The sequence below is a fragment of the Typopeltis vanoorti genome, chromosome 20 (genome assembly GCF_054136105.1).
Source record: "Typopeltis vanoorti isolate ZY-2024b chromosome 20, IOZ_Tvanoo_1.0, whole genome shotgun sequence".
In the NCBI taxonomy this organism is placed as follows: Eukaryota; Metazoa; Arthropoda; class Arachnida; order Uropygi; family Thelyphonidae; genus Typopeltis; species Typopeltis vanoorti.
In genome coordinates, this window is record NC_143568.1 from 91640565 (window position 1) to 91654065 (window position 13501).

General features: G+C 38.1%; 2 protein-coding genes across 2 annotated transcripts in view; both read left to right on the plus strand.

Annotated features, from left to right (window-relative positions):
- Window positions 1-7219, plus strand: part of LOC150095648 (lysosomal alpha-glucosidase-like) — a 39333-nt gene extending 32114 nt beyond the window's left edge. The window contains exons 19-21 of the mRNA XM_090410230.1: window positions 1232-1281; window positions 1638-1805; window positions 7043-7219. Coding sequence (XP_090266356.1) covers window positions 1232-1281; window positions 1638-1805; window positions 7043-7108 — 284 coding nt within the window. The 3' untranslated portion in view covers window positions 7109-7219. The remainder of the gene's footprint in view (window positions 1-1231; window positions 1282-1637; window positions 1806-7042) is intronic.
- A 4401-nt stretch (window positions 7220-11620) lies between these two features.
- LOC150095649 (olfactory receptor 7A42-like) lies at window positions 11621-13276 on the plus strand. The gene has a single exon (XM_090410455.1). It carries the CDS (start codon window positions 11737-11739, stop codon window positions 13009-13011), a length of 1275 nt encoding a protein of 424 aa, XP_090266581.1. The 5' UTR covers window positions 11621-11736; the 3' UTR covers window positions 13012-13276.
- Window positions 13277-13501: the final 225 nt, after the last annotated feature.

The window sequence follows — 13501 nt, forward strand, 5'->3', positions numbered from 1 at the left end:
GAAAGAACAACGCAATTTCATTGTTGAGCAATATTTTAAAAATAATGAAGGTTTGGCAGCTACAGTTCGCAATTTTCGTACAAAATATGGTCGGAATAGTGATTTAACGTCATCAACTGTGAAAAGATTAATTAAAAAATTCAAGGAAACTGGGTCAATTAGTGATCTTATACACTCTGGCCGTCCTTCAACAAGTCGTTCAACAGAAATCATCGAAGCAGTTCGTGAGAGTGTTGCTGAGAGTCCAGGAACATCAATTCGGCACCGTGCTCTTGAATTGGGCATTTCGAGAAGCTCTCTACAGCGTATTCTCACGAAAGATTTGCATCTTTATGCTTACAAAGTTCAATTGACTCAAGAACTGAAGCCTACTGACCACACACAGCGAAGAGAGTTCGTTGAATGGATTATGGAACAACAAGTGGATGCAGGAACAACAAGGAAATTGAGCGCTGTATCAACGAAATTCAGCCACATTTATGCAAAACGGTCATGGAAAATTTCGACAAAAGAGTGCGTATGTGCCAGCAAAGCCGTGGAGGCCATTTACCCGATATGCTATTCCATGCATAACCCTATACTGTATACTTTGTGAATCAATAAGAAATTACAATTTTTAATTAAAAACCTGCGTTTTCTATCAAAATTCCTGTTGTAGCGCCAACTTCAAGCCCTGTAAGCAAGAGTGGTTTCATGGCAAGCAAGTACTGAAAACTACACACTACTAAAATCATGAAACTTCCATGCTACAGCAGGATTCAACCCCACTGTATAAAGCAATGGCAACATCTATTCGACAATCAAGGCCGGCATTTTTGCGAAAGTCGAATATTTTTTTCAATCAATCGATATATTTTTATCGATTATCTGTACTAGATGAGTTCTTACTTAATTGATGCGAGATGATGTTCTTGTTATTACATGAATATAATGAATGTAGCAGCTGCAAAAATTCCAACAGAAAATCCATTCTCATCTCTGCTGTCGAAAGCAATGAATATTTAATAAATGTACAGTATATGCCTCCTAGATTTTCAGAACGTTGAAGAAATCGTGAAGAAATACTCAAGAAATATTAATTTTATGCATGGATATTAATATTTCTTGCATGACGTAGTGATTTTAACTATCTGCTATAAATGTCATTTTTTTTTTCAAGAAAGTGAAATGTTTTTCTAGAATCTGTTTAAAATGTTTCAAGTATTTTATTTGTGTAATTTTTAATTTACAGAAACTAACCAAACTCAGGTCTATCTCCAAGTAAATTTCGCCCTTACGTCGGTAAGTATAATGTTAAATAAAAGACAAAATATAGTGGTTCCCAACCTTTTCTATAAATTGCACCCCTTGTTTTCAAAATAGCTGTTTTTAAATACTAACTCTTTTGTTCAGTGTTTATCTTAATGTAATGCAGTTATACTCAGTCAATAAACTGAACTAATAACGCGTCAATAACGTCTAAAGTGAATAACGCGTACCATCGGTTGGGAAGATAACGGCAGACTTCAAAATAAAGTTATTTTTCTTCGAAAAAAATTTTTATGAATATAAATAAAAATTTTGAGGAGGGGTAGAGTTATCTCTCTCTCTCTCTCTGTGTCAGGTTTTAATTTAATTTGCTACCTTTATCTTAACAGAACAACAACCAAAAGACCATCCACATGACCATAGTCAACAACGGATATTCAGAAGCCGAAAAACTCAGTTTTGGTTTAATCAAAGTTTGTGCTGTGACATCTAGACCAAAGAAAGTCACGGTAGATAGTCGTACAGCTATCGATTGGGACTATGATCAGGATATAAAGGTAGATTATAATAAAATTTGATTATTTTATTCAAATTGCTCATCAAAATGGATTCCATCAAGTAAGCGCTGTGGAACAGCGACCAGTCTAGAATCGATTGTTAAATTTGCCAGTTTTTTTTAGAAATGGTTGTTATATTTTGAAAGAAAATTAGAATTCGTAGTCACAATTCAAAGAGATTCTAATTTTTATAGATAGATTTTAAATTTAAATTTAAAAAATTTAAATAAATACAAACTACAAATGCTTATTATTATGTAGTTCGTATCAAATTCAGTTTTATGCACATTTTGTGAAATACCGATTTCGTTTATATAACAACTTGTATACAGTATGGCGGGGGGGGGAGTATTGAATAACTACAACAATATTATGTTATGGAGTAAACGGGTGTGGAAGTTCAATACTGTTTTTTTTTTTTTTTCCGCCATACCGAATAACGTCAATGAAGTGAAAATTAGATAAAATAGCGAGATAAAGAACGAAACAGTTTGTAACTGGAAACAGAAAAGTAAAAACCTAACTGATAAATAGACTATACATATTGATGCATATAAAAAATAAACACCTAAAAGTAATGTGGAATATACACCCTCTGTCCAAAAAAGAAACCGAACTTTTCCAAAATAGAAGAAACTAGTGACACCATCTGTTGTATATTTTTGTTGTCGAAAGCGGCAACCTCCATTAATGTTGTGTCAACTGTTTATGACATTTGTTTCATTAGAAGCCGAGTTATAGTGCCAAGAGTGACAGTGTGTTTTGACGAACGGTCGGTCGTCACGATATTCATGCCGTACTCGACGAATTCTCGCTATCAATCGCTTCAAAACTTCCAGATAAAACTCACCATTGACCGTTTGTCCTTCGAACGAATTCTTTGTGGATAATGCCCTTGGAATCGTAGAAACAAATCAGCATTGTCGTTACTTTTGACTTCTCCAAGCGACTTTATTTCGGATGCTCCTCTTCTGGTGGTCTCCACTCAGCACTCTGGCGCTTTGTTTCGGGCTCATACTCAAAACACTACGTTTCGTCACCAGTAACGATCGTTTCAAAGAAGTTTGAGCCCTTACGAGCGGTTTTAATGAAGTCCTTGCAGTGTTCAAATCGATACATTTTTTGGTCGTCGGTCAACTTGTGGGGGGTCAATCGTGAATTCAATTTACGAAGGCCCAAACTCTCGGTCAAAATGTTGTGCACAGTTGATTTTGGAATCCCTAATTCATCTTCAATCAATCTAACAGACGATTTCGGGTTTCCTTTGATGAAATCACGCACTTTTTTGGATGTTAACTTCGCTCAGTCCAGTTTTTAGTCCCGGCCCGGCTTTTCGTCGTGCTCAAGCGTCTCACGACCACTTGGAAATCGCTTAAACCATTCGTAAACTTGATTACGGGATAAACATTCATCACCGTATGCTTTTTGAAGCATTTGATGCGTTTCGGTAAAATTTTACCAAGTTTAACACAAAAGTCAATCGCAGCTCTCTGTTTGAAACACATTTTCCGACCGTTCGTCAAAACACACTGTCACCCTTGGCACTATAACTCGGCTTCTAATGAAACAAATGTCATAAACAGTTGACACAACACTAATGAAGGTTGCCGCTTTCGACAACAAAAAGATACAACAGGTAGCGCCACTAGTTTCTTCTATTTTCGAAAAGTTCGGTTTCTTTTAGGACAGAGGGTGTATTACCTCAAAGCAACTAAACATCATCTAATACTTAAAAGCTAACTCGAGAGACTTAGCAGATTGGAGTGGCTGCATTCACTCTTTAGTACGTTAGCGAGTGGCGGCTTGTACATAAGCACTGCAACACTGCAGCACCCCCAAGAAAAAAACGAAAAAAATAAATTTTGTTTGTGTTTATAAATAATAACAATGCTGACAACATTATATAAATGCAACACAACATGTTAAAGGTTACAGTTTATGTTTCGACAGTGACTGAATAGTTAATAATTGGAATTTTTCGATTAACGCTTTAGATTACGAAACAAATGCACTGAGATCTAACGCAGTGTCGTAATTATCACGTTCCGTCAGTTTCGGCTAGACTCGCCGATATTTGTTTGCACTTGTCACTGCACTTAACAAGTGAATCAGACTTGCGCGAGTTATTTCTGTGTACGAAACTTTCAATCGCAGCTCTCTGTTTGAAACTCATTATTGGTGTGTGTTCATAGGTTTCAGAATATATGAGGGTGAAATATTTTTAATAAAGCATTTTTTAATATGTAAATTTATTTATTAATAAATTGGTTACTGATTAGGAAAAAATTCATCATCATCATCATCATAAAATTCCTGCCATGTACCCTCAAGGGGTGTACAGGATATGACAGTACTACATGAAAAAATTACATCATTACTAACTTCCTATCTACAATTTTCCTCCAAATCAGTCTGTTACTTGTCAAGACTCCAACATTATCAGATCTTATATTTCTATCGTCTAAGGCACTTTGTACCGTATCAATCCACCTACATCTTGGTCTTCCTCTGGGTCGTTTTCCTGCCAACCTGGCAGAGAACACTTGTTTTGCTAATCTTTCCTCTCCCATTCTATTTAAGTGACCATACCACCTGAGATTAGCTCTGCTAACGCATTCCTGGATGCTGACAATGTCAAGTTCTATCCTAATATCCTAGTTTTTAATATGATATTGCCATTGATGCCATCTGTTAACGCCTCTAATCTTTCTCAGGACTCTCATATCTGCGGTCTCTAGTCTTTGGTCAAGTGTTTTACTTCTGACCCAGCTCTCAGATCCATAAGTTAAAACTGGTTTGAACACAGTCTTGTATACAGCTAATTTAGTGTTCCAACTAATTTCTTTCTTATTCCATATGAATTTATTCAATTGACTTCCCACGATACCAGCTTTGCTGATTCTGTTGTCTATTTCTATATTTAGTTTACCATCTTCAGTAAAAATTGTGCCTAAGTAGCTGAAATGTTTTACTTGTTCCACAGGTTCTCCATTCACAACACAGTTGACATTTTCAATGATTCTGCCTATTTTCATTGTCTTTGTCTTTTTATTGCTGACCTTCATACCATATCTATTACAACAGTTATTCAATTTAGTCAGAGAATCTTGCAGACTTGTAGCGGATTTATTTAGAAGTATAACATCATCCGCATAAAGCAAAGAGCTGACATTAACATCTCCAATTTTGATATCAGGTTTAATACCACTTTCCTTCATAATGTGATCCATATAGATAATGGATAATGTACATCCTTGTCTCACACCAGATTTAACATTAAACCATCTTCCTGTACTTCCTTCAATTCTAACTGCTGACTTACAACTCAAATAAAGACTAAGTATTGCTTGATATAATGCCCCATTGACACCATATAACTGCAGCGTATTGAATAGCTTCTCTCTTGGCACCTTGTCATATGCCTTTTCCAAATCGACAAAACTTAATTATTTTTATTATTTTGTATATGCAGCACCCCCACTTAAAATTTTCACTGGCCGTCACTGATGGTAGCCTAAACACAGTTTGCAGTACGTGTCTTTTCACAGCGACATTGCAAACCAAAGCAGTAACCTGACGTTGGGAACTGAGCAGTTTTATTGCCTTGTATAATTTAGATCCTACACATATCAGTAAAACCGCTACAGCTTTGAAACCAATAAACGGAGAAAGGTAATTAGCATGTTAGAAAAATTGTGAAAGTTTTAGGAATTACAGAACATGTTCTTAGTTGACTGGTATCAAACTGGAGATAAAAGTGTAACAGTGTACCGTAATTGTATGTGACATGTGAAGTAAGACGCCATGGTGAATGCATTCAGATCGGCCACCCCTTGATTTAAGAAGTCGGTATCATTATCGTGGGCCACTGCATTTATCAAAAGTCTGAGCAGATAGCTTTAGTGGTATAGTCCACACAGTCCAGTCGAGTAGAGGAGAGAGACTAATAGTTGACATACGTGAAATGGATGGTTGGTGACGAGAGAGTTAAGTTCCTTTGTGTATGGAAACCCTAGTGAAAATGCAGACATGAATCCTGCCTCCCATAGCCTGTGTAGCTCAGTGGATGTGGCGTTTGCACACCACGGCGTTTGACCGTACGAAGGAAGACTTCTTGGTTTCGAATCTAGTCGACGACTAGAGGAAATTTTTCTAAGCCTTTTTTCGACCGGTTCCTGAGTTAGTCTATCTCTGGCACGGGCAAGCGGGTTTTTTCTCCCGGAAACTCGGGTTTTTCGTCCCGTAAACTGAAGAAAATCGACCGTAGAACCCACACTATTTCAGACATCAAATCTATTATGTTAGGGTTAGGGACCATGAAATGGCGGCACTTGTTGAGCTGTCTCTCTTCACTGCGTGCCGCTTAATTAGTGATAACCTTGGGCCAGCTATCTCTGATTGGGTACCAGTGGAGATTGAACTGCCCACTCAGTCTCCAAAAAGTTGGATAGGGCTAAAACGGCCTCGCCTACTCCCTATACGGGAATAAAAGGCGTTAGCTGATTTTCTGATAGCTGATCTTGCCTTCCACCAAGATCTAATTAATGTATTTAAATTATGTTATGATCCATAGTCTAATCAGCATACTAGTTTCATTATGCTTGATTTTGTACTAAAACGTCTTAAATTTTGAATAGATTAGAATGGGAAATTATATCAACAAGAAACAGAAAGGAAAAGTCTCGATTTCATACGCTATAATTGAATGATTTGTTTAAATAATACTATTTTCTTTCATTAATGGAAAAGTCATATTTCCATATGCCAGTTGCCAAAAGGTGTCACACCTATTATTTTCACCTTAGTATCACCACCTCTGGGTCTGGCTCCCACTGATGAGACCTCAATAAAGGGCGAAACCGCTCTGGGTAGTGACCCTTCCCTTAATGCATAGCATTATACATGTCCGCAAGGAGATGTGCTTTGAATTATGGGATACTAAGGCAAGTGATGAGAACTTATACCACCTTTGCCACGAGTTGCTCCAGTCCTGAAAATACTTCAGACACAAACTTTGTTTGCTTGCACTTGGATTAAGGATTAAACCAAATATATAATTGGCAGCATACCCAAGTGAAAAAAACTTCCATCGACTATTTTCTTTATTTGTCATTAAGTAATTATTAAATGTAATAATTACAAACTATAATTTCTAATTAGCTGAGGAATTGTCTTCTCAACTAATCGGAAATTTTAAAGCAATGTATTTCTCTCTCTCTCTCTCTCTCTCTCTCCAGGTTCTACGACTGAAGTCGCTAAATCTCCCAATCACCGAAAGCCACGAGATCTCCGTTGAAGAATAATTATTCACGAAACGAAATTCTTTGTGATTAAAATAAACTCGACTTCACTGAAATTCATATCAGGGAGTGATACTGTAATATCCTGTAATTTAATAAATTATAAACAATCTCAGAAAATTGCATTTAAAAGTAATACATAAAATGATCATCTCTGACATTTTCTAATCAGTTGTATTTGCTCTCTCTCTCTCTCTCTCTCCCTCTTTTTTTTTTTTTTTTCTCTCTCCTTACCGATCCAGTCTCTGTTGGCAAGTTTTCAGGACGTTATGGATGCAAAACTGCAGGTACCACTTAGCAAACATTAACATACCAAAATGCATGTCCACCTGTCCCAGTTCCAGAAGTTGGCATTGCAAAGACAAGGGAGTACAAACACATGGAAAGATGGTTATAAATTGCACCGTGTTGCTAATAAAAGTCAGCTCATAATAAAAGCTAATAAAAGCTTAGTTCATTGTCTAATAAAGCTAGCGAATGACGTTTTCGTAGAAGAAAAAATATGCTACACTATTTCTAAATAACGAATGTTCTATGTGGGGTTCTGATATTTCAACACAATTGTGACATGCAATTCTTCCTATATTTGTTGCATTTATTAATTAATATAAAAGTAGTATACTGTTCGTCAGAAGCCTCCGTGGCTTATATTTCCGATGCCTTTTGTTTGAAAAGACTCGAGTTTGATTCATGTCTAGGATTCCTATAAGGGCTTTTCAACTAAAGGTGAGTTACCAGCCTCATGCAGTGTTTTTTTTACTGGAAAATTGGGTTTTCATCCACAAAACAGGCAAACCAGCAAGAACATGCCTTCATCCTAAAAAATAAGATTACGAAATCCAAGGACACTTGGCACGTTGTGGGCCTATAATTACCATTGATGATGATCCTGTTCGTTAAGCTTAACAGTTATATTTTTCAATTTCTGGTTTATCAATTGGCATACATTGATAATGGGTCGTTATTGATCACAGAGTGTAACTATAATATAAAATCCATGCATGCAGCTGAAGCTAGTTAGTACAGGATAATACTTCATATAGACATTATTCCCGTTTTACCCAGCTAAGTGGCTTCGCTTATGTCATATTTTAATCCGGTGTTCAAATAGGAATCGCATAAAAATCTAAAAATGCAATGTTTCGAGAAAAAATCAGCACAATGAACAAAAACATGGGAAAGCTTCCTACTGCTTTAGGAAACAAATTCACATAAAACGGAGGAGCGACACATGGAAAAACTATCGAACTTATGGTTAATTTACCACTGGCTAACCTATCAAGAAAACCTGCAGCTGTATATCGATAACATTCTATAACACTGCGTACAAAAAAGTCAACTCCTTTTATGTACGAGTAGAAATAACCCACTTTTCTCCTTAAATTTAAAATAACTTCATCCTAAAACTCCGCACTTTACGCTTTCTTGCACTAAATAAAAAACCAAGCCATTGCACCTCAGAATTTCCACCACACTAGGTAAGTGCTATTTTTATACCATTATCTTTACTTAAAAAAAAAAAATAATAATTTATATGCTGGCCATTATAAGATAAGATGGCATCGCTTTACCAAATCGGAATCAAACTATATATATATATATACAGGGTGTTCGGGATAAATTTGACATATTTATAATTAATTATATTTTTCCGTAAGTTACATGTATTAACACACACTTCTCTTCATTTAAAAGTTTGGACCCTTCTTCATTCATATACAAGATGTCAGAAAGGATGGATAGCTGGAACCCACCTGAATCATGGAAGAGAATAACTTGTATCATGATGATTCGTGCCCGCCATCAAAATAAGGATATTACGACTGCTGCCCAATGCTCCCTGAATACAGTAAAAACAATCAGGCATGAACTAGAGACTTGCAATGGTGACTACGAGGATGTAGCAAGAAGAAAGATCCCTAGCAGACGATCTGATTGCGTTCGTACAGCAGAATTCCTCGCAAATCTGCAGGAACAGGTGTTGAAGAACCCTGGCATTGGAATTCGGGCTTTGTTCGTGGAGTTGCTAACTGTAGTCAAGCCCTGGATAACAAGGGTAGCCAATGGTAGGCCGTATGTATGGCAGCAGGATTCGGCCCCTTGCCACACCTCTGGGAAAAGTCAAAAATGGTTGTCTGAAAATTTCTACGACTTCACCAGTCCAAATGTTTGGCCTCCAAACTCCCCAGACCTTAACCCCATGGATTATTTTGTATGGGGCGCAGTTGAAAAAGACACCAATCGCACTTCCAGTAATACAAAAGCCCAGTTAATGGATAAAATTAAAACAGTTTTTGCGGCCCTTCCCAGGGAGACTGTAGCATCAGCTTGTTCGAGGTTCCGAAGCAGAATTGAAGCTGTGATCGATGCTAATGGTGGTTATTTTGAGTAAATCTTGTTGATAGTATTGTAATTAACTCTGCCTGTAATGTTTTTTTGTCAATTCATTAAATTTAATAGATACAAAGAAGATTTTCTTTTTCCTTACGAAACTGTCAAATTTATCCCGAACACCCTGTATATATAACTTATTTTCGGCATTTATTAAAGTATTGATGTTGCAGGAATGAGAGGACATTCCTGTTCTTTCCATAAAGAATTTTTACCTTAAATTAGCAACTAGGAACGTTCAGAGCGAGTAGTCCAAACTCGAATTCTGAATTAATTTTTAAAAAGAAAGAATAACAAGTTTGACAGATAACATTTGCTATCTCGAGATAAAACATCTGTATCAGAAACATTTATAGAAAGTGTTTTACCATGAGTGCAGATAGTTTGATATAATTACTGATATACATTCTTACTCAAAAAGTAAAAATGGGTCTTTAGGAAGGTTATAGAACTAGTAGGAATATAGAATGGGGCGTTTTGATGAAAAGCGACGAAAATTAAAAGAAACTAGTTATGGGATACTATATTCAGTTGTGTGTTTCACGGAAGGTTGATCTGCTTTTCAGGAGGGGAAGGGGAAAAAACAAGTTACGACCACACCGCTAACTCACTTTTATTTGAAAAGGTATAAATGCTCCTCACTTCTTAGATGGAATTTGAACTTGGAACTTTCCAAACAGGTGAGAGTACGAAGAGAGTACTTAAAACAGTGCAATAGGGCGATAACGCTACGCGGCCAATGTATCATGTCTTATTAGGTCTCTTCAACTAGAATTTTGCACATATTCCCTACAAAATGTTTGTTCCTGCAGAATAGAACTATCAGCTTCTTCAGTTTTGAAAAGTATGTTTTTTTATTTATTATTTATTTATATTTATATTTGTGCCATAAGCAGAGAATTCACTTTTCTTTCTAGTTTAAAGTAGACTGTAGTAACGCGAATATTCCGAGACACAAAAGTAGAACTCCAAGTGGAGCCCAATGTACATGCATCGCAGTCTTCCTGGAGTGCGAATATATGACTTCGCTGTCATGGAATAAGGTGGTTAGTGCAATGAGGTGTTTAATACGATTTTAGTAATCGGAATTAAGGACGATATTAAGCATGAGTTGTTTGTTTTTTATGGGAATACTCGTAGTAAGCTTTGATTACCAAATCTATTTTTTTTTAATATAAAATTGAAATATTCGGACCAGCCTCTCTGGAAACATCGAGTTTAAGAGTAATACCCTCAAAGCAAATGAACCCACCATACCCGCAATACATAATAAACTTACGCACTTCATTTAACTAAAAACTCAAAAACTAAAATTCCTCCCCTTCAAAATTTCACATGCAACAATTTGGTGTTTCAGATTAGATCCGGCGCGGAAAAAATACTCGACCCTTACCTCACCCTGTCTATTTAGAGAACGACGGCGCTACATTTTTACAGTAACGAATCGATTTATTGGTCGATCCTTCTTTTCCTATTCTAAAACTTAATGGAAATGGTTGGTGATTGATCGATCCTATTCGCTCAGTAATGCACATTTTATTTTCCGAGATTCTCAGCTCAGAGACACTTGGAAGTGCGATACCGTCTGGAAATTGTGTTACAGTTCTTAGATACACGCCTATGACAGCTCCACTTTTCGGTTCTCCTTTCGACTAAGGCGTCAGCAGCTTTGTAGATCGATAGCAAAAAGAAGCAGGAGTGCGTATGTACAAGGGGTGGTTTGATGAATGACTCTCTTACACAAAAGGTCTCTGAGGGGGTATGGAGGAGACAGATTTTATAATGAGAAGCGAGGAACACGGCCTGTTAGAGCGCCACTGCCGGTCCTATGTGCTGTACGCTTGGAGTAAAAATAGATTTGGGGCACGAGCGTGTACCTCTCTCCACTGAAAGAGAAAAATTTATAGTGAAAGTTGGGTGTAAAGTTTATGTGCGTGGGTGATTGATTAGTGTATGTTTGCATAGGTTTTAAAGAGGGAGAGAGAGATGTAGAAGTCTTTAAGCCGTCCTATCCTGTAACTAGAGGGAATATTAAGTAAGAATCACACGTGACTGACACTTGATGGCGCTGTGGTTGCTTGTCAAATGTTAGACAAAGGTGGGGACAGTGAAAGTGGACATTTGTTCGGCGTGGAAGTGCTGGGGACCGATGAACGATGAAGTTCAGCTGTTATCGAAAACTACAGTTACATGACGAACGGACGTAGCATGGCCAGAGCATCGTACCACAGTAGCAGACGATGCCGTACATTCTACACGTAGTGCTTGCTACGGTAGCCGCAAGTATTGGAATCGTATGCAACGGATGCATTCTCTTCGTACTAGTTTGGCACCGGCGGCTGCAGAACGCCAACCATGTGCTTCTGCTTCACTTAGCGTTCGTAGACACCCTCATTTGTCTCGTGGTTCTTACCTATAACACTGCCTTGGGAGCCTTAGACACTTCTCGGGCATTTGACGGAGCCTACCCAACTCTGTCACCTTCGTCTGCGGTGTGCGGAGCTCACGGGATGCTGTGGACTTTACTTCCTGCTATTATGATGTGGACGGTGTGCGGTTTGGGATGTGATCGGTACGTGGCGATCGCTCGTCCCTTAGATTATTCCCGTTTGGTGAACAGGAGAAGAGCGATCGGGTTTTTGGTGGCTTTATGGATATTTGGGATAACGTTCGCTGTCCCTCCCCTCTTCGAAGTGTGTCCGTACACGTTTATGGATCTCAGATGGGCCTGTGGGGTCAGCTGTTCTTCGACTCCGTCCGATCTCACGTATCTGTTTGCGTACATCGCCACCGTTGTTTTGTTTCCCATAGCGACTCTGCTGGTGTGCAACGTTCACATGTTTCTGATCGCCCGTTATCACCGACATCGAATCATCTCGGTCATCTGCGAGGTCACAGTTCAAGCACAAGCGGCAGTCACTCATCAGCGCAATCCCTGCGAACTGAACCGATACCGGGGTCGAAACGCTTTCTTCACCATCACCCAACACTTGGGATCTCTGGTGCTGTTTATTATTCCGTACTTCGCCCTCTTTGTGTGGGAAGGTGTCAGCGGACACAGTCTGAGCAGGGCGTTCATATCGGCAACGACCGTTCTTCTTACCTGCGCACCCACCATGAACGCTTATATTTATGGGCTCAAAAGCCGCGTGCTAAGGCAAACGCTGAAGCGACTTCTTCGAAGACATCTGTACAAGCAGGAGGCAGTCAGAGAAGTGGAACGCAGGTTGTCGATTATATCCACCAAAAATCAGAGATCGTCATTGTACCGTCGAATGTCGCTACCCTTTTCGAGTCTTACTTCTTCGGAGAGATCTTCGTGGTTCGACTGCCGCCAATCCAGGCGACAATCGGAAGTGGCTGGAATGGAAAGAAAGACAGAAAGTCCTTGTGGTGAGGAAACGGTCGGTCACTTGGATGCCTCAGCTTCATCTGCTCATGACAGCAATGTAATTACGAAGGAAAATATATCTGAAAAATCAGCAACATCCCAGCACGGGAACGATGAGAGATGACAATAAGTGAATCTAAAACATCAGGTAACCATTCCTTAGAGTGCATGGACCTTCATTTCGAATAGTTTTAGGTTTCTTGGTATTCCCCGTGTTTTCATAATGTTGGTCAATGATGGAATTCCTTGCTAGAGTATTCATGTAATCCTGGAAATCCTAGGTGTTTTTCACATGACGCTGAAGTTCATTTGTTCGTGTGGTGTATGTATGCTGAATATTTGCAATTGCGCACAATGTAGATAAAAGAATATTAACTTGGACAATAAAATGTTTTTTCTCTATAATAAAATGAAAAATTAATTTTTCTCCCCCATAATGACATCAATCCTTTAAAACAACTACAGTTCTAACAACTTTTTTTTACCCCAATACAATATAATATAATAATTAAGCCTAAAAGCATGAATTATAGCTGTAGTCTTCCATAAAATGAAAGAAAAAAATCGGAAATTCGAAATTTACATAACGGAAGCGATGTAAATTTCCTCTCGCT

What these genes read in the sequence shown, in the direction of transcription:
- LOC150095649 (XM_090410455.1), top strand. Translation starts at nt 11,737, where the DNA reads ATGCCGTACATTCTACACGTAGTGCTTGCTACGGTAGCCGCAAGTATT.